General features: G+C 38.0%; 1 protein-coding gene across 2 annotated transcripts; it reads right to left on the bottom strand.

Moving 5' to 3' along the window:
• Positions 1-27,044, bottom strand: LOC132112855 (RNA polymerase II-associated protein 1-like). Of its 2 annotated transcripts, XM_059520553.1 has the most exons (21): positions 26,952-27,044; positions 26,715-26,873; positions 23,641-23,865; positions 22,875-22,990; positions 21,796-21,894; positions 21,523-21,624; positions 21,077-21,244; positions 20,807-20,986; positions 20,588-20,722; positions 19,167-19,337; positions 18,659-18,816; positions 18,386-18,535; positions 16,054-16,249; positions 15,335-15,444; positions 14,177-14,372; positions 13,960-14,106; positions 12,929-13,071; positions 11,081-11,843; positions 6,978-7,154; positions 419-475; positions 1-272 (listed from the first exon to the last, which is right to left on the bottom strand). In XM_059520553.1, the coding sequence occupies exons 1-21, from the start codon at positions 26,992-26,994 to the stop codon at positions 129-131; spliced, it is 3,639 nt and encodes a 1,212-aa protein (XP_059376536.1). In that variant the 5' UTR covers positions 26,995-27,044; the 3' UTR covers positions 1-128. The 2 variants fall into 2 exon arrangements, 1 of the variants encoding a protein (XP_059376536.1); XR_009425053.1 differs by lacking the exons at positions 1-272; positions 419-475; positions 6,978-7,154 and adding exons at positions 10,078-10,781; positions 10,859-11,001.
• Between the last annotated feature and the right edge of the window lie 804 nt (positions 27,045-27,848).

The following is a 27,848-nucleotide window of genomic DNA, read 5'->3' on the forward strand; positions in this document are numbered from 1 at the left end:
CACAAGAAACTAAATGTTTATTTTAAAGTCGATAGTTGCCACTTGTTCCTAACAGGCCAAAAACCACAGATATGAGGATGGTAGTTTACAAATCACATACAAAACTGTGGGACAGGATTTTTCCTTTTTCACCTTTCTCCGCCCTTTATTTTTGTTCCCAAAATGCTTTCCAACCTGCGGGCACGAATCGTGGGTAGCTGTTCATAAGTGATGAAGCCCAGCTCTGAATTCTGCTGGGGCAGCTGAAAAAGAAGCAGGTGGTTCTTTAACACCTGGAGAAACAAGAAACCAGACATTTCACTGAAAGAAACACACAACCGGGAAAGGTGAGAACATCAAGAGAGATTTATAGTGGAGATAAAAGCAGATCCAGTAAATGGAATGTCTCTTTAAGGTAGAGGTGGATGCCTCCTGGTACCTCATCTGTCAGGTAGCAGGTCTTTCTCAGCAGGCTCCGACGTGCCGCCTCCACCTCCTACAGAGAGTGTAAGTCAAGTCAGTCATAACTCACAGCACGATGACAAAATAAGACAACTAAGAAAGCATCGATCACACTTGCTTCACCCTTCAGACATATTTCAAACCCAACAACTCCATTTGGGATTGTGTGACAGTGAGAAGGGTCTGGCTGCAGCAAGAGGGTCTGGCTGCAGACTTGCACTTGCACTCTCAGACTTGCACTCTCAGACACTTGCACTTCCGCTAGTGACATCACTTGCAGTCTTTATTTTTTATTTTGTTGAATTTTTAGGGCCCGGGCACCGATGGTGTGAGGACCCTATTGTATCTGCTCTGTTTCTTATTATTATTCTTCCGCTTCTCCAAAATGAATCGCATTTTTGAGGGCTTAAACATGCTCAAAAAGTCATGAAACTTAGCACACGCGTCAAACCTGGTGAAGATTTTCGTCTGATATAGGATTCAGAAGAGGGTGTGGCAAAATGGCTCGACAGTGCCACCTATACTAAAAAAATCAACAGCCTTCCAGCTATGTTTCACGTACATGCACGAAAATTGCCACACACATGTAACACACCAATACCTACAAAAAAGACTCTTGGAGCAAAATTCTAAACCCAACAGGAAGTCGGTTATTTTTAATATTATGAGCAAATTTTGTGCAATTTTTTTCATTTCCATTCGTTGTATTTTAACAAACTCCTCCTAGAGATTTATTCAGATCAACACCAAATTTGGTACACCTAATCTAAAGGCCTTTGCGATGTTAAATTGCGAAGATCTTGAGTTTTCGTCAAAGGGCGTGTCCGTGGCGGCCTGGTGAATTTTGATGATTCGCCATGAAAAATGAAGTTGCTATAACTCAGACATACAATGTCCAATCTGCCCCAAACTTCACATGTTTGATAAGACTCCGAACCTGAACAGATTGACATGCCCATATTCAGTTATAGTCATAGCTCCACCTATTTGCAACAGGAAATGACATATTTTACACTGCGACAAACTACTCCTAGAAATTTTATGACATCAATGTCTTTTTTGTGGTCAGTCTAATTTAAAGGCCTGTGCGATGTTCAGTTGTGAAGATCTTGAGTTTTCGTTAAAAGGTGTGTCCATGGCGACGTGACGAAGTTCGATGTCTCGCCATGGGAATAAAAGATGTTATAAATCAGGCATAAAATGTCCGATCTTCCCCAAACTTCACGTGTGTCATAAGAGTCCTGGCCTGAAGACATCTGAAGGCCAATATTCCATCGGGTGTGGAAAAATGGCTCGATAGCGCCACCTATACACTTTCAACAGAGTGCACCTCGAGCTACGTTTCATTTACATGTACAAAAATTGGTACATACATGTAACAACAATACCTACAATAAAGTCTCTTGGTACCAAATTCGACTCCCAACAGGAAGTCGGTTATTTTGAATTCTCTCTGCAAAATTGGTGTTGTTTTTGACATTTTCAGGGGTTGTACTTTAACAAACTACTCTTAGAGATTTATTCAGATCACAGGGGTTAAAGTGGAAAAAAATCCCGAGCCTGAACTTTTGGGGGGGGGGGGGGGTTAAGTCTGTCCACAGACAGACTTAATTCAAATATTGACGATAATAACAAAAATACAGTAACAAGAGCTTAAAGTGCTTAAAAAAAGGGAAAACAGACTGAGATAGACATGAATATCTTCAATGATTATGTTTGGCACCATTTATGTAAAAGTACTGTCAAATAAAGTGATTTCTTCTAAAAAATAACAAGTGCTTAAATAATTAAGTGCTCAAAGTGCTAAAGAACTGAACTGCTAAACTGAAGAATAGAAGTGAAATCAAGGCTATTATCACTTTTCTTTCTGGGATGTAACTCGCATGTTGATTTGAAACCAACAGGCTAGTAAACGCTTTTTTTTGTCTTCTGCCAGTTTTCTACACAGGGCGACCAGTGCTGCGAAATTCTGAATGACAAATCATGTTCTGGTCTAAATGTGCACAAACGTATTTTTTAAATCGCAGACATGGTCAGTCATAGACAACGGTGTGCCAGCTAATAGTTGCTCCCGGCTAGAGACCTGCTCTCCCGCGGGAGTACCACAAGACCCAGCGCAACCGATTGCGGTGCGGGACAATATTTGATTGGTGAATGCGGACGCTGGCGGCTAGATATTATTGTGTGCGGGTTGCGGGAAAATAAAATTATAGTAAAATTATTTTATTTTAAGTGGAAATATCTAACAAAATAAAATAACTAGAAACAAATAGACATTTATTTAAAATAAAATAAAATAGACTTTGCGGAATGGGAGGATGCGGATGATACCATAGACAGCGACGTGTAATTCGATTCCGAAATAGCGATATATTTAAATGGCAAATTGGATGGATTAGAAGCACACAGACCGGATGATGTCCTCCAGTGGTGGAAAAGACGAATTTCCGAGATTAAGCCAACACGAATACTTTGCATTCCAGCTAGCGCAGGGCTTTCAGTATTTGCGGTCGCATACTGGAGCAGAGACGGATTAAACTGAAGCTCTCAACAGTGAACGACATGCTATTCCTGCATGGGCACAAGAAGTCGTACAGGTTTTTTTGTCAATTCAGTTTATTTCTATTTATTTGTTTAGCTAAATATTTAAAATTGGTATATTTTGTTATTGAGGAATAAGGATATTTTTTGTTAAATGTTTGAAGGAATTGCTCAGGCCCCTAAGCTACTTTTCCTTTGAACATGAAATAAATCCAGGTTTATTATTATTATATAATTTATTAGGCTATATAGCCTAATTATTATAGGTATATATTTTTTATTTACATTTCTTACTTTTTTTACTGTATTTATATGTTCTAAGTTCCTTGTTCATGTTCACACTTTTAATTAAACGTAAATAAAACGAAACATTTGTTTATTTTCCGTTTATTATTTACATTTATATTCAACAGGGGAGCAAGTGAAAAAAAAAGAGTAGCAGGCAGAATATGCAATGTATTTAAAAAAAGAAAAACTACTATACGTTTACCCGTGGGATTTTGCGGGCAGGAGCGGGAGAAAATAACATTTTTGCGGGAGAGGGAAGGAAAAATACCTCCTGCGCAGGTCTCTACTCCTGGTGGTTAGCTTGAGTGCACGGGCAGCGGCTCTATGACCGGAGTCTGGTGCTGCGTTCCAGGCAGGTTTTTGAGCTCGTAAGTCACTATTTCAAACCACGACTAACGACTTTGTACCGTTCCAGGCAAGTCATGCCAAACTTTCTGAGCGCAAGGAAATTTAGCTAGATTATTAATTTTATTGCAACGTTACATTGTCCTAAAATCTATTTTTCAACGTGTACCACTTGCATAAACACTGCATCCGTAGGCAGTGTTATTCGTAGGGGCTGTCACTGTTGTTTCGCGTGTTGTGTGACGTCAGAACTCCGAGTACATCGATCTAGTACGAGTTCACGGGTGGAAAAGTCACGGGTTTGACTGCCGTTCCAGTGCACTTTCACGGGTTTAAGGTTGGAAAAACACGGGTTACGGGTTGCCTGGAACGCGACATAAATCATAGCAAGCAAGCACTTTCTTACCGCTGGTGGCATACAGAAGTTTCCTTGAGCAAATCATGCAGAAACAAGCCCCGGGTTCTCTCAGTTTCTTGCACCAAGTGCCAAAAAGCGCCATTTGTTTTTGAGTCCTTTATCTATTGCTAGGAGTCTAGGACATCATCCCCAGGCTTCATAAATTTGCGCTCCATTTTTTTTTCTCCGACAACGCTAACGTGACATTGACGTATGGGCGTCAATCATACTGTGTTGCAAGGACACGCCCTTCTCTGCTTCTGATAGGCTTGTAACGTTAGTTAAAGCTGCGTTCCTCTCATATGATAGGTAGAAGAAATAAATTGGCTCGAAAATATTAAACTGCATGCGCAGGCTCTCAAATATTATTATATATTTTTTTCCTCACGGCCACACGCCGGAGATCCGGCACGGTGCCGGAATACTTTAAGCCCTGAGATCAACACCAAACTTGGTCAGTGTAATCTAAAGGCCTTTGCGATGTTAAATTGCGAAGATCTTGAGGTTTCATAAAAGGGCGTGTCCATGGCGGCCTGACAAATTTTGATGTTTCGCCATGAAAAAGGAAGTTGTTGTAACTCAGACATACAATGTCCAATCTGCCCCAAACTTCACATGTTAGATAAGACTTCTGCCCTTAACAGATCTACATGCCCATATTAAGTTATAGTCATAGCGCCACCTGCTGGCAACAGGAAGTGACATTTTACGCTGCGACAAACTTCTCCAAGAAATATTTTGACAATGTATTTTTGTGGTCAGTCTAAACTAAAGGCCTTACAATGTTAAATTGTGTAGATCTTGAGTTTATGTTAAAGGGCGTGTCCATGGCGCCATGACAAAGTTTGATGTCTCCCCACAGCAAGAGAAATTGTTGTAACTCAAGCATAAAATGTTCAATCTTCCCCAAACTTCATATGTTCGATAAGAGTCCTGGCCTGAACATATCTGAAGGTCAAAATTCCATCATAATGATAGCGCCACCTGCTGGCAACAGGAAGATTGACACATATACGGAATATACTTTGATATATTTCACTTATATTTATGACTTTAAATGCATATTTATCACCGTTCATTTTTTTACTAAAGCCACTCGCTGCCAGTGAGCACGGGTGCGAGGGCCCGTTCATCGCTGCTTGCAGCTTTAATTTTTCATTACTTTTTGTTTGAATCTCTCAAAATTTTATAACAGTAGCCAGGTGGTGAAGACAAGAAAAAAGAAAATAAATTACAATGTCACTTGCAATCGCTACTTGCACTCTCCGCTACCTGTGACGTCACTTGCAATCAACACAAATCGTGTGTGTTGCCAATGGAGACAAGTCGCTGTGGTGGTGATTGAACGATTAAACCTAATTTAGTACTATAACGTACAGGGTCTTGCAAGAAAAAGATAAGACCGGCAAATCTGTGGCCAAAATGCCAGAATATTAACGTTTGCGCAAAGTCTCTCGCTAAGCGTAGAAAAACATAAACACTTAACATTGCTTAATGTATTAAGATGCAATTGAAATATCAAATTAAATATACAGTTCATTATTTTAATGAATATGTATAAAGTATTTTCCTCACATACTGCAAAATGTGGCATAATGGACTAAGATGATAAAGGCCAAACTCAGTATGTTTCTCTAGGCAAGCAGGTGAGCCCAGAATAAACGCAACACGCAACGTTTTGCGTTAAGCATTTTTCCATATAGAATAAACTGTCTACAACTCGCTGTTTATATCGCTGTCTTTGTCCATTAAGATACATTATGTGTTTTATTTTAAATGGTTTTCTATAGGAGGAAAACGTTTAATGTCCAATTTAACGCACTGCGTTCTGTACTCGTCTGCTTGCCAGTATGGAGTTGATCCTTTTAAAAACAAGACAAACAGGCTAGGCCTACTGAATTGTCGTTATCATCTTAGTCTGTTATTGGGCCACATTAAGCGTTTTGCTGTATGGGAGGACAAAGTTTGCACACTGTGTTCATAGCCATCTGCTTGCCTTGTAGTACATTAAATAATAACTATATATTGAATTTGGTCTTTTAATTGAACTTAATGTATCTTAATACATTATGCCATATTAAGTGTTTGTTTTTTCTACAGGAGGAAAATGCTTAACAAAAGACATTGTGCATTGCGTTCATATTCTGGTGTTCTGGCCACGGATTTGCCAGTTTTAATCGTTTAATCACCACCACAGCGTCTTGTCTCCATTGGCAACACGCACGATTTGTGTTGATTGCAAGTGATGTCACAGGTAGCAGAGAGTGGCGATTGCAAGTGACATTGTAATTTAGTTTATTTTTTCTTGTCTTCACCACCTGGCTACTGTTATAAAATGTTGAGAGATTCAAACAAAAAAGTTATGAATAAATAGAACATAATAAAAAAATAAAGACTGCTGTCTGAGACACACCTTCTCATTCAAAGAGTTTTCTTTATTTTCATGACTATGAAATTTGTAGAGTCACACTGAAGGCATCAAAATTATGAATTAACATGTGGAATTATATATGGAGTTATATACATGAAAAAATATGTCATATATTCTAGGTTCTTCAAAGTAGCCACCTTTTGCTTTGATTACTGCTTTGCACACTCTTGGCATTCTCTTGATGAGCTTCAAGAGGTAGTCACCTGAAATCGTCTTCCAACAGTCTTGAAGGAGTTCCCACAGATGCTTAGCACTTGTTGGCCCTTTTGCCTTCAGTCTGTGGTCCAGCTCACCCCTAAACCATCTCGATTGGGTTCAGGTCCGGTGACTGTGGAGGCCAGGTCATCTGGTGCAGCACCCCATCACTCTTCTTCTTGGTCAAATAGCCCTTGATGCCTTCAGTGTGACTCTACAATTTTCATAGTCAAGAAAATAAAGAAAACTCTTTGAATGAGAAGGTGTGTCCAAACTTTTGGTCTGTACTGTGTATTTATATATATATATATATATGGACTTATTGCACAGGTAATTTACCTCTGCCACTGCATCCTGGGAGAAGATAAAGGCATTCAGGTGGGCAACAGCCACCACATAAAGTACAGGACACCAGTTCCTCTTCAGAGCTCCAGTTACTAGTGCTCGAAAATACAGCCGCAGCAGAGGAAGGGAGTCTTCCATGGGGGACGTGAACTTCTCCAGTGGAATAGGCAGCTGTACAGGACAAACAAATCAAATTTCAGATGGAGACCGCTTTAAGTGGTTTGCAATAAAAATGTAGCAGCAAACTCAATCAAAATAACTTCCCCTCTGCCTCGTATCTACAACTGTTTTATAATGACATCTGTAATCATCCCTCCACTCCATCAACCTGTGCATGAGATTACGTTTATGATCTCTTTATGAACTTGAAGAATCAACATTTTGGTGGAATGTACTATCAATGGAAATATATAAAACAGGTTTCATTAAAAATATGCATTTCAAAAAAGATAAAAATGTGAGTAAAGGTTTGGAATGAGTGCGTAAATGATGACAGAATTGTACATTTTGGTTGAACTATTCCCTTTACAAATCTAGATTGGGAATGATAAAGGGGTAATGAACTGCCTTTGTTTATTATCGTGTACTGTTTCCTGAGGTCCACTTATAATCAGTGGTGGAAATGATCAAAATTCACTGGAAGGAATGTAGCTAGGCCGGGGGGGGGGGGGGGGGGGGGTTTAATAATGGTAATTTTAGATGACCTTTCGGATGCATTTAATCATACAAAACTTTATAATCTATAATTAACATTTATTAACAACTAATTTAATATTTTCTCTACACACTCTCTTCTTGTATATTAAGACCAGCACCTGCAATTCTGGCCAAATTAAAGATACGCTGTTTGTGAATTTGTACATGTTATAATGTAAGCATCATTAATGACCCCCTGTGTTTAATAAAAGAAAAGATAGATTAGTGCCCTCAAAACACTTCTTATTTACTGGTAAAGTATTGAATGATTTGTAGATTATATTTAATAGTTTACACTTTGCAAAAACGTTTGCAGTTTATTTTTAATGTGTGACCCTGGACCACAGAAACTTAAGTCACACAGTTATATTTGCAGCAATAGCCAGCAATGCATTGCATGAGTCAAAATAATCCACTTTTCTTTTATGCCAAAACTCATTAGGATATTAAATAGATTAAGTTTCAAGAATATATTTTGTAAATTTCTTACCATAAACATATCGAAACTAAATTTTTTATTAGTAATATGCATTGCTAAGAACTTAATTTGAACAACTTTAAAGGTGATTTTATCAATATTTAGATTTTTTTTTCCTCCCTCAGATTCCAGATTTTCAAATAGTTGTATCTATGGCCAAATATGGTCCGATCCTAACAAACCATACATCAATGGAAAGCTTATTTATTCAGCTTCCAGATTATGTATATATCTCAATAATAATAAAAAAATATCCTTATGACTGGTTTTGAGGTCCATGGGTCACATATTACATTCTTAAGGACTCTAAACTTACATTTCTTTTTCAGGAGCACTAGTGCTCCTAAAAAATAGGAACAGACACATTCTGATCATTTTGATCTAAAGGCAATTTTCACCTTTTGTAATGCAATTTTTATTGAAACAATAAATTCAATTAAAATAATAAGACGCAATCAGGAAGAATAAGTTACCAGTCAAATGAAATCAGCATCAACAATTCATCTTTGCATGGCACAGAAGAGCACAAATGTGGCATTACGGAATATTTACAGAATTTTTGTCAAGACTCAGAGATGGCATTAATGCATCTCATAATAACAATGCTATGATTTTAATGTTTTAAATATAAAGTTTTGAATATAGAAATTGAAATGATTTAAATGATTCAATTTATACTTTAAAGGGGTCATTTGATGCAATTTTTTTCTTTCTCTTTGGACTGTTACAAGCTCTTGGTGCATAAAGAAGATAGGCATCAAATCCAAAAGATATTCTTTATAAAAGTTAAGACTCGTCCATGCTCTCCTAAAACGCCTCGTTATAACATGCCCCCACATCTCTACGTCATTGTGTGGGAAGACTTACCTAACCCCACCCAAATGTTCACGCAAAGAAAGGCATGACTTTTATTCTCTCTGTTGCCACTGCCGCAATGTTGTGGAGACGCTGTGTGTTTCAGTGTGAAAGCTACTTCATTTGGCCTTCCAAAAGAGGACACAACTAGAAATCAGTGGTTAAGTTGTATTTACAACACAAATATTCAGAAGTGTGCAGCGCATTTTTCGGAGGACGAGGACTGTCTCCTGAACCAGTAGCCTACAATGCCGGTGTCCGTTTCTAAAAGTGAAATTCGACCTTTGCAAGGACAGTCTGGTGCAGTCTGTAAGTACGTTTTTTTATTTTTAAAGGATTTGCCACTGATGATTTTGAGCAGTGTAGAGTAACTGTTAGAGCTTGTTGTTTTGTTGTTTCTCTGATCACAAATGCAGACATGGTTTTATGTTTACGCAGCGTGAAGACAGTATAAGTCATTATAATCAGTAGTTATGTCCCCACTGGATGCAACAAATGCCTCGTTTGTAATGGGCTTTATTGCTTTTGTCTTGTTGTGCGGGGGCATCACAGTATGGTGAGGGGCGCAACATTTCCGTCACACGCTTGAGGTATTCGACCAATCACAACAAGCTGGATAGCTGGCCAATCAGAGCACACCTTGCTTTTCAGAATGATGAGCTTTGTAAAAAAAAGTGTTTCAGAAAGGTGGGGAATAGAGGAGAAACAATAATGTACAGTATGTGGAAAATTTGTTTTTTTAACCTTAAACCGCATAAACACATTGCATTACACCAAATACACAAAAATATTGTTCTTTTTAGCATCATCATATTACCCCTTTAACAACACCATACACCTTTAAAATGAAACAGAAACCACCAGTAGGTGGCAGCAAGTCACTGTCTTTGTCACTGAATCATTCATTCAATCGATTTGTTCAATGGGTTGATTCATTTAGGAACGAAGCAAGTGAATCTCTTTATGAATGGGTCATTGAGTCATTGACTCACTAGATTTGTTCAAAAGTAAAACTAAACAGTGCTGTGTCAAAGACTATAGATGCACAGAGCCTCATTTTTGTTGATGAAATAGAGCAAAATAGACAACAGTGTTCCTAAAATGTGCGTCACTTTATATTAACTTTTGTATAAAATCAAAAATGTATAAAACTGTTGTATAAATTCAATTGCACATTTGCAAACCCTCTTTATGATCATTTAAAGGCGGTTACCCTCTTTAATTCATCGCGATCTCTCAAACCTCCATTTTAATGAACGAAGCTCTCTACAGTACACTGCACACTGAATCTATTATTTACATCGTCTCTCTACACTCTTACAATTTATGACAAAAACTGCATTCTGCTTTCACAATCTGTGCTGTGAGGAGCAGAACGTGCAGCGATAGAGAAGCATTTCTATTGGCTGCAGTCTGCAGGCCAAAGACGCATTTGCGCAGCGAAACATAAACACTGGATCTGGGATCGCTTTCATAGTGTTTTGAATGGATAAAATATAGAAATCACTTTAATTTCCAAATAAACCTAACCAGCTGGAAGTGAAGCGAAACCCCCACTCGAAATTCACTCCCCGGACTCAGTATCCACACTAGAGCAGAACATTCTACAAGCCTTCAATACAAGCTGCTTTTAGACTAACAACAAAGTTTTGAGTTCTGAAACAATCAGCATGTTTTTACAGTATAATGACCTCTTACATGCCAAAAGATCAAGGGAATTCTGGTTTCTCAGTTCATGACTTTAAATGGCAAAAAAAGTACATAAAAAGCTTAGCAATATTCACAATGTTGCCTAATTTTATATTAGCAACAAAACAAGTATTTAAATTCTGACTATTCACTACACTCATTTAATGCATCCCTGCAACTCCCTAAACAAACCATTTTTACTAAATTAGACTTTCCCAACTCCTAATAATCCAATGTTGTGAACTGTATTTTCAGATGAAATCTCAGTATGAATTGGATCACAGCTCCAGATGCCCAGAACTACAAAGACAAAAGTACAGTCATGTTTCCATTATGCCTAGTCTGTGCGTAGATCACCTGACAAAAAGACACCCCTTACCTGCTGTAGCGGGACCCCCAGCGATCGCAGCATTCCCACATTTTCTCCAAACACAGCCAGCCTCATGGTGACATTGTAACACCGCTGTAGAGGCAAAAGCATGAAGCAGCCAAAGAGTGGGTCACCGAATGACACAGCCTCATACTGCGCCAGCAGAACCGAATACAGGTCATGAAAGGAAGCCAAGCCTGGTGGAGGTGAGCCCAGATCCAGCGCCTCAAGCTGAGCTGGCTGTGTTAGCCTGCGAAACAATGCCCAAGTAAGCTCTTGCACAGGCCGCTCCAGGAAGAGGTCACTGGAGCCCAGAAAGACACAGGCTAGCCGGGCTAACTTTGCCACTGGTGGCACCGCCGTGAGAGCCTGCTCTCTCCAACTCTCCAGAACAAGCAGCCATTGAAGGCAGTTAGTGACTGACTGCACTGACCCTGCTGGAAGACACTCAACCTGATGCCCACCACCAGATGGCAGCCCCATTCGCTCATAGAGACTTATGAGCGGTAAGAAGGGCCAATCAGAGGGCAGGGAGGGGCCAGTAAGTTCAGGTAGGAGATGAGAGCTGACAAAAGGCGTTCGGCTGAGGTACCGGTCACGGGATGAAAGAACAGAGGATTCCATGTGTGCAAGGTGGGTGAGGTAACAACCGCGGATGGAGGGCAAATGATGGAGAGCCTCACGCAGCAGAGCACCAACGGCAGGTGAAGTCCTGTCTTTAAGCTGCAGCTCAGCCAACGCAGCCATCTCTGGTTCACCAGAGACACCCTCCCTAACAATAAGAGAAAAAAAACATGTCATATTACAGGAGTTCATTTCCAAGACAACAATATATTTCTCATAAGCATAAAGGTACATCCTTGTAGTGCTTAAATTGTAACATATACTACTAAGTTTAGGACTGGTAAGATTTGTTTTCCTTCAGAAATCATTCTAATATGCTAGAGAGCAGTATTTATTTAAAATGCAAATATGTTGTAACAATTAGTTGCATTTACTGAAAAAAACATTTACCAATAAATATATATAAAAAAGAAAGAAACATAAATCAGAATCAACTGTCCGTGCAAAGACCTGCTACATTCTGTCTGAAATGTGCAGTTTGCTGCTCTCTTGTGAGTATGATGTGAAACTACAGCTTGATAAAGCTGGGATTTCAGAGTTAACTTTTTTTCTTTTAACACTGAATCTATTAAAAATGAATCATAAATGCATTCAAAACATGTTTGATACTCTTATGTAAACTTAGAAAAACATCTGGAGGTCGACATCTGAACAAAAAGAGTATACATTCAGAATATGATGAACAATAATTTGAGATCAAATCTAAATATCCAGCCAAGACCTGAGCAGATTTCAGACAGGAGACACTTTGTGTAATTAATCTCTCCCAATGAGTTTCAGCTTTTATCCCTGTGCAGTTCTCATAGCACATGTCTGAAGAGGTTCAGGAATATTAATACTTTTAACCATTGTACATCAAAGCAACATACGAGACATGAACAATCATATTAAAATGAGATCTATTAAATAAAATCGCCTTCTAGAGACCCTCTGATCTAAAGGCACTTAAACTCTTACTATTAGTTAAAGTTAAACTAAATGAATTTTGCCCTTTTTTTCTTACATCAAAGAATTGAAAATCTTATATTTGTAACATTTGTAATGACAATAAACATAAGTTATTAAATTATGATGAAATATGAAAGTGTTTTTTTTTCTTTTCTGTTTAAACAACTGATGTCAAGCTGATGTATGATGTCTAGCTTATGTGTCTGGAGCCACTATACAACAAAATGTGAATACTTTGTGTGACTGAAGTCATTGCAATATATGAGACAAACATCAGAGACTTACGGAAGGAGGCTGTGACTGAAGGTCATGACAGACATGAGTTCATGTGCCAGATATTCACTGCCAGGCAGCAGCCAGGACACTAGAGCCAGCGATACATGGTGGAACAAGACTGCGTGTTTGGCCACCTCTGGGTCAACTGGAACCTAAAAAATAAAGAAGTCACAATAAAAGTAAGGCATTACAATTCATTAACTAACCCAATGCTTTTCAAATAAAGCCAGCATATTTAAAGGTACAATATTTGCTGTAAAATATCCAAAAACCACTAGGCTAGTGTTATATATTTTGTCCAGCTGATTACTAACAATATCTCTAAGGTTTTCAACTATTTGTAAATCATGAGAAAATTCCCATTCTAAACAGTGACACGGGGCAGTGTAGTCGCCTTTGCTACCGCCTTTACTGACGTAGAAACCACATGACAACAGTGTCCTGGACAAATGCGGAAGTAGCTTCGCGACAAACTTCAACTAGAAAGAGATGCCGATCTCGCTTGTATTTTACTCGACAGGTGAGTTGTTTTGATTCGTATCTTTACAGAAAACATATGCTATTATAACGACCAACAAGATTAATATTATGGGGCATACACGGCAAACGCGGGGTATCGCGTCTCTAGACCAGCGCGAGGACACGTCTGATCCATAGTCTGATCGCGTCTTTGCATTGACCTTGTATGTAATCTACTTGCGCAAATCGTTGAACTCGTTAAATCCATGATTTATCTTTCCGTCTGATTGATGGCCGTCAGCGGTTGGGTAGAAGACAACAAATCCCATCATTCCACGCTCCTTCTTAGTGTCATCAAACTACGCGATTGTTATTGTTTTGATAGTGCGCCCTCTAGTGGCAGGTCCAACAACCTGTACTTTTAAGATTTACAGAGTTTCAAGCATAGTTAATGTTAATTAATCACAATGTATTGCATTAAAACTACATTTTATTTTCTAATTAAAATATATTTATGTGTGCGTGTAAGTAAACATGCATACAATGAATGCAAATGTGTTAGATGCAGAAGTTGCAGTTACCAGATTGTGAGCCAGTCTGAGGAGCAGATACAGCAGGTGGTGCTCATGGCGTAAAATCCAGGCACTCGTGTGAGAAACAGTGGGCATGGCTCCGATACAAGACCGCAGATAACTCAGTACAGAGTCCGAGAGGATGATAGGACTGAACTGATGAGAGACAGGAGAAAGATTTTATCTCAGCTCTTTTTTTCGAGATTTACCATCAAAATGACTTTACCTTCTTTATTAAGCCTTTGTGGATGGAGGTGATGGTGTTCAGCAGGTACAGGAGGGCAGTAGGGAGAGGCAGAGGGGAGTTGAGCCCTGCCATTGTGCTGGAGGTCTTCATCCTCGAGCAGCCCAGACCTGGCAGACTGGAGACGACCTCCACACCAGCTGCACTCAGCCCGGGGTTACAGATCATAGAGCTGGACCTGCAGCAGGAGAACAGATTATGTTCCACTTACACAAGATCTCCTCTTTTTATATTGCTCAAAATGATCACTATAGACTTTTAATTACGATGAAAAAATCTAATTCTTAGATCTAACATAAAATATAAGCATAGTCTTATCCTATATTTATTTATTTAGTTAGTTATTTCCCATATGTGCATCAATGACTATATTAATGGCAAAAATAATACAATTAAACTTCTAAAAAATTATAATAGAATTCAGGCAATATATTTTACTTGATTCTTTAAACAAACAAGTAAATCACAAAGTCATATATTAGTCATTTTATTGTGCATGTACACTGTAACACCACAAATAAAGTCATTATAATTGTAAAATTCTAACTAATTTCACTAATCTTACAAAAACAAAAAATCTTATAATTATTATTTTAATATTACATTTATTTTATTGTTATATAATATAATATTAGATTTAGTGCTGTCATAAGATTAATCGCGAGTAATCGCATCCAAAATAAAAGTTTCTGTTTACACAATATATGTGTGTGCACTGTGTATATTTATTATGTATCTATAAATACCCATGCATATAGTATAGGTTTAGAAAATATTTACACGTATTTACATGTATATATTTATATTCATATAATTTATATTATATATAAATATATTTTATATATAAAAAAATTCTTAAAAATATACATGTGTTCATATTTATATATACATAAAACATACATAGTACACACTCATGTATTATGTAAACAAAATATTTTATTTTGGATGCAATTATTTTATATTATATTATATATTGTTGTGAATATGTTTAATTCTCATAATGCAGAAACTATCGGTCAATAGGATTCTAAAAGTTCACAAACGATTGGTTTAAAAAAAACATGAATGTGAATGAAACATGAATGAAATATATTGTAACAGATGTAGTTAATCTCAGGAAGTCTCTGGAGTTCACTGTACCTAAAGCTGCTGGTTATATTTTGCATGGCCTGATGGGATATCAGTGGCAGAAGCATGTCTGAAGTTAATGCCTCGAGTTCTTGCAGACACTGTACCGGCTGGAAAGAGCTCTGACAAAGGAATCAGATCATTCACATTACATATGCAAAGGATGCTAATTATTTAAAATATCTGTAATTTTAGGCCCATCTGCACTATGAGTTTAAGTTACCACAACTAAATGTTGATATAATCCAAATACGAAATAAAAAAGTATGCAAGGCTGTGAATGGCATTCAATTTCTACTAGCAGTGTAAAAAAACAACAACAAAAAAAAACATATAAATGCTATTTTGTGAAGGTACATTATCAGCAGCTATTTTGTGCAGACAGCATTATCTTGCCTTGAGGGATCTGACTGAATGCGCTGAATAATGTGGAATAATCTTTCATATTTTGGTGTTTAGCACACCAGAAGCTTTGATGAAAGGCAGTTTGGATCTAAAAGAAGCCACTGATTATCTACTTTGATTCTGAGAGTTGAGCTCCTAATGTCCTTACATATGCATTTATCAACTTTTTAAGGCATTTATATACTGTGTACTTAAAAGTGGCTAAATATAAGCTTCAGGTAGATTTTACATGCCTCCAAAAGAACAGGCATTTTTTAAATAATCTTGTTTAGTGGGGCTGCTGTGACACTGGCTTTGACGCTAATTTCTTTCTTATTAATACCTACTTGTACACAGAGCTGTGAATAATACGCTTCCATGTACAGCAGGTAGGATGGAAGCAGAATCAGAGCACTTGACATTTGAGCCGGGCCATCGAGTGCTCTCACATAGCCCTTGAGAGAGCTGATGACAGTGGGCTGGAGACCAGTCACATGACTCCACACAACCGGAGGAGGTGGAGGACACTCTGTACCCTGAGCACTGTCAATACACACAGAGAGAGTTAGCTCAAGGCCATATCCAAAATTTATAGCACAGAAATGAAACACCAATATTATAGCAAATTGGTCTCTTGGTAAAAATGAAAACACTCCAACTGCTGTCAATCAGATCCTCCTGATAAACTGTAAAACCGAATCAAACAGAAAATAGTTCAAAATCTTTCTAGTTATTTTTAAATAATCCGTGCAATTGCTTAATTGGTGCACTTTTCCTTTTCAATCCAGCAGGACATACTGTATGAAATAGCTAAATATATACATACTGTATAATGTCAGTACATAATCTTTCATTCATTTTTGTAATAAATATTTAAAGGTCCTATGACATGAAAATGTCACTTTCTGAGGTTTTTTAACATTAATATGACTTCCCCTAGCATGTATGTGGTCCCCAAGTTTCAAAAAATTTTAATCGGTGTAAATCAAGATTTTGCTATCTTTCTCTGCCTTTGAGAAAATGGAAGCTCAAACGGGCTGATCTGGAATCTCCTCTTTGTGACGTTGTAAAGAGAAATGTTACCTCCCCTTTCTCTGCTTTGCTCGCCCAAATATTTACATATAATTCAGTTGCAATGTCAGCACAGGCGTTACAAACAGACTTTTATGATATGGATTCGACAGCACCGCCACAAACAGTGAGTAACAGTGTTCATTATTGTCTGATCTGTGATCAGTGATTTCTGATGTGTAGCTAATTATTCAAGTTCACACAGACTTTCTTTCTAAATCGTTTAATACTGTTTATGCATCAGTGAATCAAGCCAGTAACTAAACGATCAACTTCACGTTGTTTCTCTTAGTAGCATGAAACAAATCTGTTATTTAAATTGTGATTTAACTACAGAGAGCGATCAAAGAACGCTCCCTTTTTTCGGAGCTCTCACACATCGCGAGTATATCTGCACTCTTGCCCAAACTGCCGTTACAATGAATGACGCTGTTATGCTGCACAACAAAGATCTTACTGTATTCATGTGTTTGCTGTTAGTTGTGGTGAAAGCATTTTGTGAGAGAAAACGTGTTGCAATAATGACGAGATGACTGCATTCACGCGATAAACAGACTCTGTCTATTCAATACTCATCACTGCAGCCTTTCATGTGATGGGAAAAGATCGAAAAAATAATTATATAATCAACAAATCCACGATTCATTAATCTCGGCAGCTGTAGTATATATATATATATTTGAGAGGGGTTCCACATGTAATACGAAGATGTCAGCCAATCACAACAGTTGTCGTTTCCTCGGAGTCTCACAGCAGACACGCCCCTTCAAAGAGAGCATTCAAGCCAGAGGGCTAATATCAGGATATAAAAAATGCTTTTTATTTCTAAATTTTAAATGTAAAAATCATACTAACAATATAAGTACACCTAAGGAAACATTAAAAAGCATTTTAAGAAAAGGAAATAATCCATGTCATGGGACCTTTAAGTATAATTGTAGTAAATGTGATAATGATGCAGGTTTTATTAGTATTAGCATGATGTATTTCGAAACACAACAGCCAATGAATATTCCACAAAAACTGATTGAATAATATTTATAAACATGATTTATAATTTAACAGTAAAGACATTTACCATTTTACAAAAGATTTATATTTCAAATACATGCTTTTAAACTTTCTATTAATTAAAAAAAAATCACAAAAAAAAGGTAATTACCTAATAAAATAAATATTAAGCAGCAGAACAGTTTTCAACATGGATTATAATAAAAATGTTTCTTGAACAGCAAATCAGGATGTTAGAATGATTTCTGAAGGATCGTGTGACACTGAAGACTGGAGCAATGACCGCTGAAAATGCGACTTTGCAAAGCACCGGAAATAAATTCAATGTATTCAAATAGAAATGTGTTATTTTAAATTGTACTGAACCGTACTGAATTTTCAATCAAATAAATCCAGTGGAAATAAGAGGATTCTTTCAAAAACATAAAAAAATCCTACCAACCCAAACATTTGAACGGTAGTGTATATTACTAGTTTTGAAATATTTCTTAAATGATCACAAGTAGCAATCAAATACATACACTCTATTAACATTTAATGTTGATACATTTGGTCATTGTTTGCCACAATGGTTACATTGTAAAAGTGTAGTCTCACCTGACTAGGTCTCTCTGCAGTTCTTCATGGCATCCTGCCGTCTGAGTGACCCGAGTCAGCAGCACGAGCAGAGCTCTGAAAGGGTCCTCAGATGAAGCACACAGCCGGTTCCCAGCCTGCAACCTCTTCACCAGCACAGGATACAGGTCTCTGGAAGGAAGCACACACTCACCGTCCATCACTACAATCGCATGCTTTAAATACATTCCCCAACATCTGTATATTCACAATCTACACTGTGTTTTAAAGTGTAAAGTGGCTGGTCCTCCTTACGTGTACAGACTGCAAGCCTGTCCATAGCTGGCAGCCACTGCGAACAGCCTCAGCGCCTCTGTACTGCAGCGAAGAGCTTCACCTGCTTCCAGCAACATCTCTGACGGTTCCACAACCACGAAACGTGACAAAACCTCCTTCCCTCCTAGAGAGTTCAGCTAAGACGCACAGACTAATTACAGCCAAGTTTGACTTTCAGATAGTAAGAACACCCTTAAGGAAGTTTTACTTTAGAAAATAACTACATTTTTACTTTAATTAACCAGATTATTAATATTTGACACTAATAAAGCATAGTAGCCCACAGCAAGACTATATATATAGACATATTTTAGCAGAACGATATGGTTTGACATCTGAGTAGGAGACCTGTCACTTGTTTTAATAAACATCATACTCATTTGCTGAAGTGGGTGGGAGACTTGTCAGTTTTGTAATAAGTAATATAATTATTCACAAGGAGTAGGTGCTTGACACTATTAATCTACACTATTTAGTGGCTACTTACTATTCTAGCACAAGCATGCCTCCCAGCACTTGCTAAAACACGAAGCAGCTTCATCGCCAAGGCAACCGGGAGCCCATACAAAGAGGACGGAGCCTGTGAGGTGGCAGGAGCCCAGGAGCAGGGAAGAAACTCCGAAATCACAGAGTTCATCAGCCGCGGACAGTCCAGGATCTGACCGAGAAAAAGGATTCAGAGCAATCTTATTATTGCTAACTAAAACTAAAACTATTAATAATCATTTTTAGTAATTAAAATAAAGCTGAAATAAAATAAAGCAGGAATACAAGATTAAAAAAATTTGCATTGGCAACTAACTGAAATAGAGAAGCTTAAAGGAACACTCCACACTCCCCCAGAGTTAATAAATATTAGTTTGACCATTTTTGAATCCATTCAGCCGATCTCCGGGTCTGGCGGTAGCACTTTTAGCATAGCTTAGCATACATCATTGAATCCTATTAGACCGGTAGCATTGCGAAAAGTTGTGATTTTCAGGTGCTTCGTGATATCACTGCACCTGCTGCGGCCATGTTAAAGCAGCACAGTTCCTTGATTATTACGCCGGAATGAGAGTATAGTTCCTAATCATATCGGCCTAGAAAATCACAACTTTCATTTTCCGCTGGTCTTAGTACATGATATAACTATAGAAGAGTCAAGTTTTAAACAGGAAAGATATCTAAACTCTTTGGTCATTTTTGAACGCCGTGCTACCGGTCTAATAGGATTCAATGATGTATGCTAAGCTAAGCTAAAAGTGCTACCGCCAGACCGGAGATTGGCTGAATGGATTCAAAAATGGTAAAACTCAATTTATTAACTCTGGTGGAGTTGGAGAATGAGCCTCTTTCAAAAAAAAGCGGAGTGTTCCTTTAAGCTGAAGTACTAAACTTATTAAAACAGAAATTAAAATAATATAAAAATAAATAAATAAATAAAAATGACATTATTATAATGTTACTAAAATTAAAATGAAAATAAAAGTGAATCAAAAATATTAACAAATACCATAGCAGAATAAATATATATATACACACACACACAGAAATATATTTTAAATGCATTTATTTCATGCTGAGCATACTACAAATACATTTACATATTTATGTATTTAATAAAAAATACCTCACAATTTTACTTTTAGTATACTAAACTGCTATACTAAACATCTGTTACTCTGTAACTAATTTTGTACTTGATGCACTTTAATTGTGCAGATGTAGTGCTGAAGTCCAACTAAAGACATCCTGAAGACATCCTGAATTTGATTGTGCTAAAGTGGACCTATTGTAAGTACACTTAAATGTCCTGTATTCAAAGATCATACAATCCTCTTAAATGGTGACACTAAAACATATTTTAGGCTTAATATTAAGAAATGTAGTAGGGTATAAAATAACACTGGTTCAGAATTCATCTACCTGTGTTGCTGCAGCAGTCGAGTGGCGAGCGATTCGGATCAGAACCTCCAGAATATCAAGAACAACCCGGGGGGAGGGCCGCACCACCTCCACGATATACCGCAGCCGAGGAAGACCCTGCATCTTCAGAAAGCCCTGATGGCAACACAGACACTTCAGTAACTCTGCATAAGCAGAAACTTACTTTGCAGAAAGAGATCAATCTTAGACCCCACTTACCTTGACAACATCCTGCCTAGCAACATCATGATCTATTTTTCTTTCTTCTTTCTCTTTAGCAGTTTCTTTCATGGTCTCATTCAAGCCTTCATCATCCTCGTCCTCATCCTCCTGAGCAGTGGGCAGTAAAGGAAAGGTTGCCATCCCGAGCAGCCATGAGAAGGAATTATCCAAGCACTCCTAGGATAAGACAAATCGGAAATGCTGTGGTTACTTGTAACTCCTTGTGGCAAAAGTGCTTAAATGACATGCAATATGATTCTCTCTTACTTCATCGTCAGATGAAACCAGAAGAGCTCGCAAGGCATGCACTGCTGCTGACATCACACCCTCCACACTGTCATCCAGGGAGAACCGCAGAAGAAAGAGGACTCCAGAATCCAATAAAGAAGACAAGACGCTGCCCTTTAGAGAGGAAATGTACTCACCAGCCCGGGCCTGATGAAGAACACGTTTACAGTGTTTATAAGAGACAAATCTACCGAAATAGAAAGAAACGGCCACAAAGCTTCTTATGGCATTAAAAATGAAAAGCAATGAAAATGCACTGATATACGTGTCTTAACCCAGATAGACGAATAGATGTGCATCTTTTAAAGGATCTGGCATTTGCTCTCTCATAGTACCATCTTTGTGGTCTCAAATCTACAAGAAATATAATAGCTCTTTACAATAACTCAATGAACTTTTGTTTTAATTTTGAAATGTTCGTTTACTTTGGCCAGGATATTAGCGAGAGTGCTGACGGCCAGATTGCGCTGTTGGTTCAGCTGACTGCGAGAGAGGAGGAAAAGCTCTTGCAGTGAGTAGCCAGCCAGCTGGAACAGAGGAGAGAGAGAAAATTATAGTTAGTATTACACATATACAACAACTACACACGTCTGCATTTGACTAATTCAAACACCTTTTAAAAGAAGTACTGGCATCAGTTGTAGTTTGCTGCCAGTCTAAAAACAATCCAGCAGATGAATTTAGCTGGACCCACTCACCTCTGGCTCCTCTCCATGGTGATGCAGGCCTAAATGGGTGGGCACGTCTTCGGTGGGTGGGATGAGAGAGCCAGCAAAATCAAAACGTGCTTGCATAGCCTTTAATAAAGCATTCATGCAAACAAGAACAGAGAATAACATTATTAAAGTCAGTATAAAATGAATGTTGTAGATCTTGCTTCATGCATTTTTCACTTTTTAAATTTAGTTTTGACCTTGTAATTTTTGTCCACTAATTACTGTTCTCCAATCATTTTTGCATGCATGCAGCTATGTCAGTTGTAGGGCTGGGTTATTTTTGCTAGACAATTAACCGGTAGAAATTTGTCAACCGGTAGAGATTTTAGACTATCGTTTCTATCATGGTTACACGCTCACGTGATGTTGCTGTGCTACATGGTCATGAAAACGTATTGGTTTGTACATGCTCATAGCACGTGGAAGTATTAAACTGCTTTAAATAGGCCTTGTTATATTTAAAGGAAGTCATATTTGCTGCTTTATAGGCCTTGAACAGTTAAATACACACACTTGTCAAAACGCCCATCTTTGCAAATAACCTCATAAACAAGAGTAGGTCTTAAGTGAAAGCAAACAGCTGAGAAACAAACTGTGTAACAGTATATTGGATCTGGGCAGCTCTTAAAGTGACAGCAGTCTGTCATTCATGTTAATCAATCAACAAAAGAGAAAATCTCTCACTGCTTTTGATTAAATGACTTTTGTAACTTTAATAAGAAGACATATATATATATATATATATATATATTTAATTGACTGAAGTATATGCAGTGTTTTTATAAATTTGATTCATTTATACAATCTATGTACCATTTTTTGTTTGCTTGTTCTACTGTAGGTTTTTGTCCTTTTGCATGTAGTTTTTATTATTTAATCGCTGACTGCTTTTGATATGACAAATAATTTGAAGTATAGTTCATATCTGTAGCACAAACAATGCAGTATTAGTTACAGTATGTGCTATATTTTGGGGTTTTTAAAAAAAAGTGAGTTCTACTAATGCTTGCCTTACCAAGCACAACTAAATATAACAACTCCTAAGATTTAGTGGTTTGTACCTTTTTGGTGCTCTGCTTCCTGGGTGCAGGAAGGTCTCTTGTCCATTCCAGTTTTTCTGGCTCCACCTTGTCCATGTGAAGCCATTCCTTTTGAGGCTTGATTGGCAGCTCCTCCTCTGTAAATAATAAATAATACCAGTAATACAAATGATTAATGGTAACACAGAGCAACAAAAAACACCAGACTTTCAATTAGTTTAACAGCCTATTCCCATTCCCATGTATATTGACATACACAGCATCACATGCTGACAGCATTGCAACTACGGAAGAACTGTTCTCTGAACAGTAACCCCTGATGTGCTTCATCCATAAACGTCAATGAGTTCCTCTTATCTCGATTACCTTAAAACAAATTGGTGCTTGCTCTAGCTAACTCTGCTCTAATCAGACTAATTGAAATTGATGCATCTGCCTTGCATGCAGGCCTCACAGCTCAGCTGGACAGATCTGCAAGTGTACAGTCCTGAATATATGTGATGAGTTCCAAGCCGAGGGTGAATACAGAACTGGAAACCATCCAACTTGTGCTGACAAGATTGAGAAGACTAGATCTGGTACATTAGCTTTACATTCTAATGCTGTATGCATGCAGACCAGTCCAAAGTCCCCATTCAGCTTTCTTCATGAAACTAAAGCAATGCTGTATAACTGAGTGTCAAATAAATCTCAAAGACTGTGTAATAACATTTTTACAACATTTATTCACCATGTAGTGGTACATGATGTGATCCGTCTCTGCCAAACAAGCTCTAAACTCGCTTACCTGTAATTGGAGGTTGAGCTAGAAGCTGATTCTCATCTTTCTCATCATCCTCCATGGTATCCCTTTGAGATTCCTGAGTTTTTATTGTGTGGTCTAACTGTGGAGACGTGCTGTCAGGCAGAGGTTCATTCTGGATGTCTTCTCTTTGCACAGTACCAGATCCTGACTCAGATCCTGGGGTTCTCTGTGCCCCTCGAGATCTCACAAAGTCTACTAATCTAGGGCCTGACATAATATAACAACATAAGGGCCAAGTGAACAAAATGTCACGGTTACAAAAGGCAAATTAAGATATAAATAAAACGAATAAAATCAACTTAACAAAATTGTCAGTGAAGGTAGCTTGAACTTCAGAAAACGCCAATCAAGATCAGGTGGTCAAATTATGGACACTTTTAATTAAATATTTGGTTTGCAACCCTGCTTAAATATGGGATAATTCCTAGCAACAAATATCAAATATATCTACCGATTAAAAGTTTGGTGTTTTTTAAAGGGATAGTTATATTTCATCCAAAAATGAAATTATATTATTTATTACTCAGCCCCATGCCCTTTCAAACCCATAAGACCTCTGTCATCTTCGGAAGACAAATTAAGATATTTTTGGTCTTGCGGGTTTGGAACGACATGAGGGTGAGTAATTAATGACAGAATTCTAGTTTTTGGGTGAATTAACCCTTTAAAGTCATATGTTCACCAATACTGCATTTATTTGATCAAAAATAAAATAAAACTGTAATGATGATGTCTCTGGTGACACATGACCCTTAAGAATTCTTTATAATATGCTGCTTTGGTGCTCAAATAATTCTTATTATCATCAATGTTGAAAACAGTTGTGGGGCTTAATATTTTGATGGAAACTGAAGTATTTTTTCAGGATTCTTTGAAAAATCAAAAGATTTACATGATTTTATTTTAAATTAAAATATTTTAACATTCTAAATGTCTTTACTATCACTTTAGATCAATGTAATGCATCCTTGCTGAATAAAAGTACTAATTTCTTTATAGAAATCTTAATGACCCCAAACTTTTGAATAGTAGCGTGCATCAAAATTAAATATAATTTATACAATTACTATGCTAGAATGGGTTTGCAAATACAACAGTTGCACATTATAATAATTCAGAAGACTAGCTTGTTAAGGACCAAATATAAAACATAAATATATTTTTCCACAAACTAACAAATAGATATTTGTATACAGTATTTTTTCCCCTTACAGTAACCTGAGTAGGGGGAAGTTGACAGATCATATTTTTTATATAAATTTGCTTCATGTTTGGCATTAGAAGTTCAATTTTCACCATACAAATCATTGCAAAGCAGCTTAACAGAAAATTACGTTTCTACAATATATTTAGTAGTACAACCCGAATTCCGGAAAAGTTGGGACGTTTTTTAAATTTTAATAAAATGAAAACTAAAGGAATTTCAAATCACATGAGCCAATATTTTATTCACAATAGAACATAGATAACGTAGCAAATGTTTAAACTGAGAAATTTTACACTTTTATCCACTTAATTAGCTCATTTAAAATTTAATGCCTGCTACAGGTCTCAAAAAAGTTGGCACGGGGGCAACAAATGGCTAAAAAAGCAAGCAGTTTTGAAAAGATTCAGCTGGGAGAACATCTAGTGATTAATTAAGTTAATTGATATCAGGTCTGTAACATGATTAGCTATAAAAGCTTTGTCTTAGAGAAGCAGAGTCTCTCAGAAGTAAAGATGGGCAGAGGCTCTCCAATCTGTGAAAGACTGCGTAAAAAAATTGTGGAAAACTTTAAAAACAATGTTCCTCAACGTCAAATTGCAAAGGCTTTGCAAATCTCATCATCTACAGTGCATAACATCATCAAAAGATTCAGAGAAACTGGAGAAATCTCTGTGCGTAAGGGACAAGGCCGGAGACCTTTATTGGATGCCCGTGGTCTTCGGGCTCTCAGACGACACTGCATCACTCATCTGCATGATTGTGTCAATGACATTACTAAATGGGCCCAGGAATACTTTCAGAAACCACTGTCGGTAAACACAATCCGCCGTGCCATCAGCAGATGCCAACTAAAGCTCTATCTGTGAACATGGTCCAGAAGCGCCGTCGTGTCCTGTGGGCCAAGGCTCATTTAAAATGGACTATTTCAAAGTGGAATAGTGTTTTATGGTCAGACGAGTCCAAATTTGACATTCTTGTTGGAAATCACGGACGCCGTGTCCTCCGGGCTAAAGAGGAGGGAGACCTTCCAGCATGTTATCAGCGTTCAGTTCAAAAGCCAGCATCTCTGATGGTATGGGGGTGCATAAGTGCATACGGTATGGGCAGCTTGCATGTTTTGGAAGGCTCTGTGAATGCTGAAAGGTATATAAAGGTTTTAGAGCAACATATGCTTCCCTCCAAACAACGTCTATTTCAGGGAAGGCCTTGTTTATTTCAGCAGGACAATGCAAAACCACATACTGCAGCTATAACAACAGCATGGCTTCGTCGTAGAAGAGTCCGGGTGCTAACCTGGCCTGCCTGCAGTCCAGATCTTTCACCTATAGAGAACATTTGGCGCATCATTAAACGAAAAATACGTCAAAGACGACCACGAACTCTTCAGCAGCTGGAAATCTATATAAGGCAAGAATGGGACCAAATTCCAACAGCAAAACTCCAGCAACTCATAGCCTCAATGCCCAGACGTCTTCAAACTGTTTTGAAAAGAAAAGCAGATGCTACACCATGGTAAACATGCCCCGTCCCAACTATTTTGAGACCTGTAGCAGAAATCAAAATTGAAATGAGCTAATTTTGTGCATAAAATTGTAAACTTTCTCAGTTTAAACATTTGCTATGTTATCTATGTTCTATTGTGAATAAAATATTGGCTCATGTGATTTGAAAGTCTTTTAGTTTTCATTTTATTCAAATTTAAAAAACTTCCCAACTTTTCCGGAATTCGGGTTGTAGCTCAGTGGTGACTATGTCAGTTAATATACATATGGCAGAAATGTATGAAAAAAACTATTAAAGACATAATCGATCAGACAATGAACACTATTTACAGCAATTACGATTTTACCAAGCTGTGCCAGCAGCTTCCTCTGTTCCTCAAGGATCTCACTCTGGGACATCGCCTGCAACTTTGTCTGATTCTCCTCATGGATTTTCATCGTCTCCATGGCACTATTTGCAATCCCGAGTCCTTGACCCGTAAGTAGCACAGGGCCACCAACACGGTCTGTAACAGAAGCCCAATCAGAAATGAAGCATGCTTTAGTTCACCATGAAGAATTTTGTGGAATGTGACAGCACTTACCCATTACATTTGACTCAGGTCGCTCAGTCTCCATATTCCCCATCAGAGAGAAGCTCACATGTCTAGATGCAGAACACTAATCTCTAGTCTCTGAACCATTTAAAGACTGAACATCTTCCTTCTTAGCCCTCTGTGCTGCAATTTGACGTGCAAAAATACTTTCTCTTCCTTTAGGAGCTCTTTCCTGCCCCTAAGTACAGAGAGAAACACAGAAACGTCAGAGAAACACACAAGCTGGGAGGGATTTGTGCATGTATAATATTTCCTCACCTCACTTTCCATTACAGATCTATGTAAGACTTTAGGGAAAGCAGCACCTGTGATAGACGGGAGCAACACGGGTACTGCACTCGTGTCCCTCTCCTTTAGGAAGACATAAAACAATAAGCATGGCATTGGCGTGTTGACATTCAGTCAAACGACAGGCACACTGTAATAAATGTGACTCACAATGATTCTAGACAGGACAGCACTGATGTGTGTATCATGTTTGTCCAGTCGCTCTCCTGGGTCCTCATCTTCAAAATGCACCCGCTCCTGTTTGAAGCGTGACTTCTTTGGAGGTGCAGGGGTCAAGGTGGGAAGGTCATCTGGAAGATCTGAAGGTGTAGATGAAATAATTTCAGTACTCGGTTAATATAAGTTTGTTTTATATCAGCCTGATCTTATTTAAGCAGGTCATGTGTTTAAAGATAACTAAGAGGACGCTCAGAAATGTCTAACCTACCTTCTATAGTCACAACATCTCTCTGGTTTCCCTGCTCCAGTGCATCAGCTGCAGCCGCTTCTCCTCGGCGTTTATCAGCGCGCTTCACCCCAGAGACAGAGGACCGAGCGCCCGCCGCCAGAAGCTCCTGCTGCTCCCGGAGCAGATCCGCCTCGCTGTCCGTGGGCTTG

This window comes from Carassius carassius, chromosome 32 (genome assembly GCF_963082965.1).
Source record: "Carassius carassius chromosome 32, fCarCar2.1, whole genome shotgun sequence".
NCBI lineage: Eukaryota > Metazoa > Chordata > Actinopteri > Cypriniformes > Cyprinidae > Carassius > Carassius carassius.

Coding starts and splice junctions, on each gene's coding strand:
- LOC132112855 (XM_059520553.1), bottom strand. CDS start 26,994: ATGGGGAATATGGAGACTGAGCGACCTGAGTCAAATGTAATGG. Junction 14,373..15,334: donor AATATAACCAGCAGCTTTAG/GTACAGTGAACT, acceptor CTCCTGCTGCAG/GTCCAGCTCTATGATCTGTA. Junction 13,072..13,959: donor TCAGACTGGCTCACAATCTG/GTAACTGCAACT, acceptor TTTATTTTTTAG/GTTCCAGTTGACCCAGAGGT.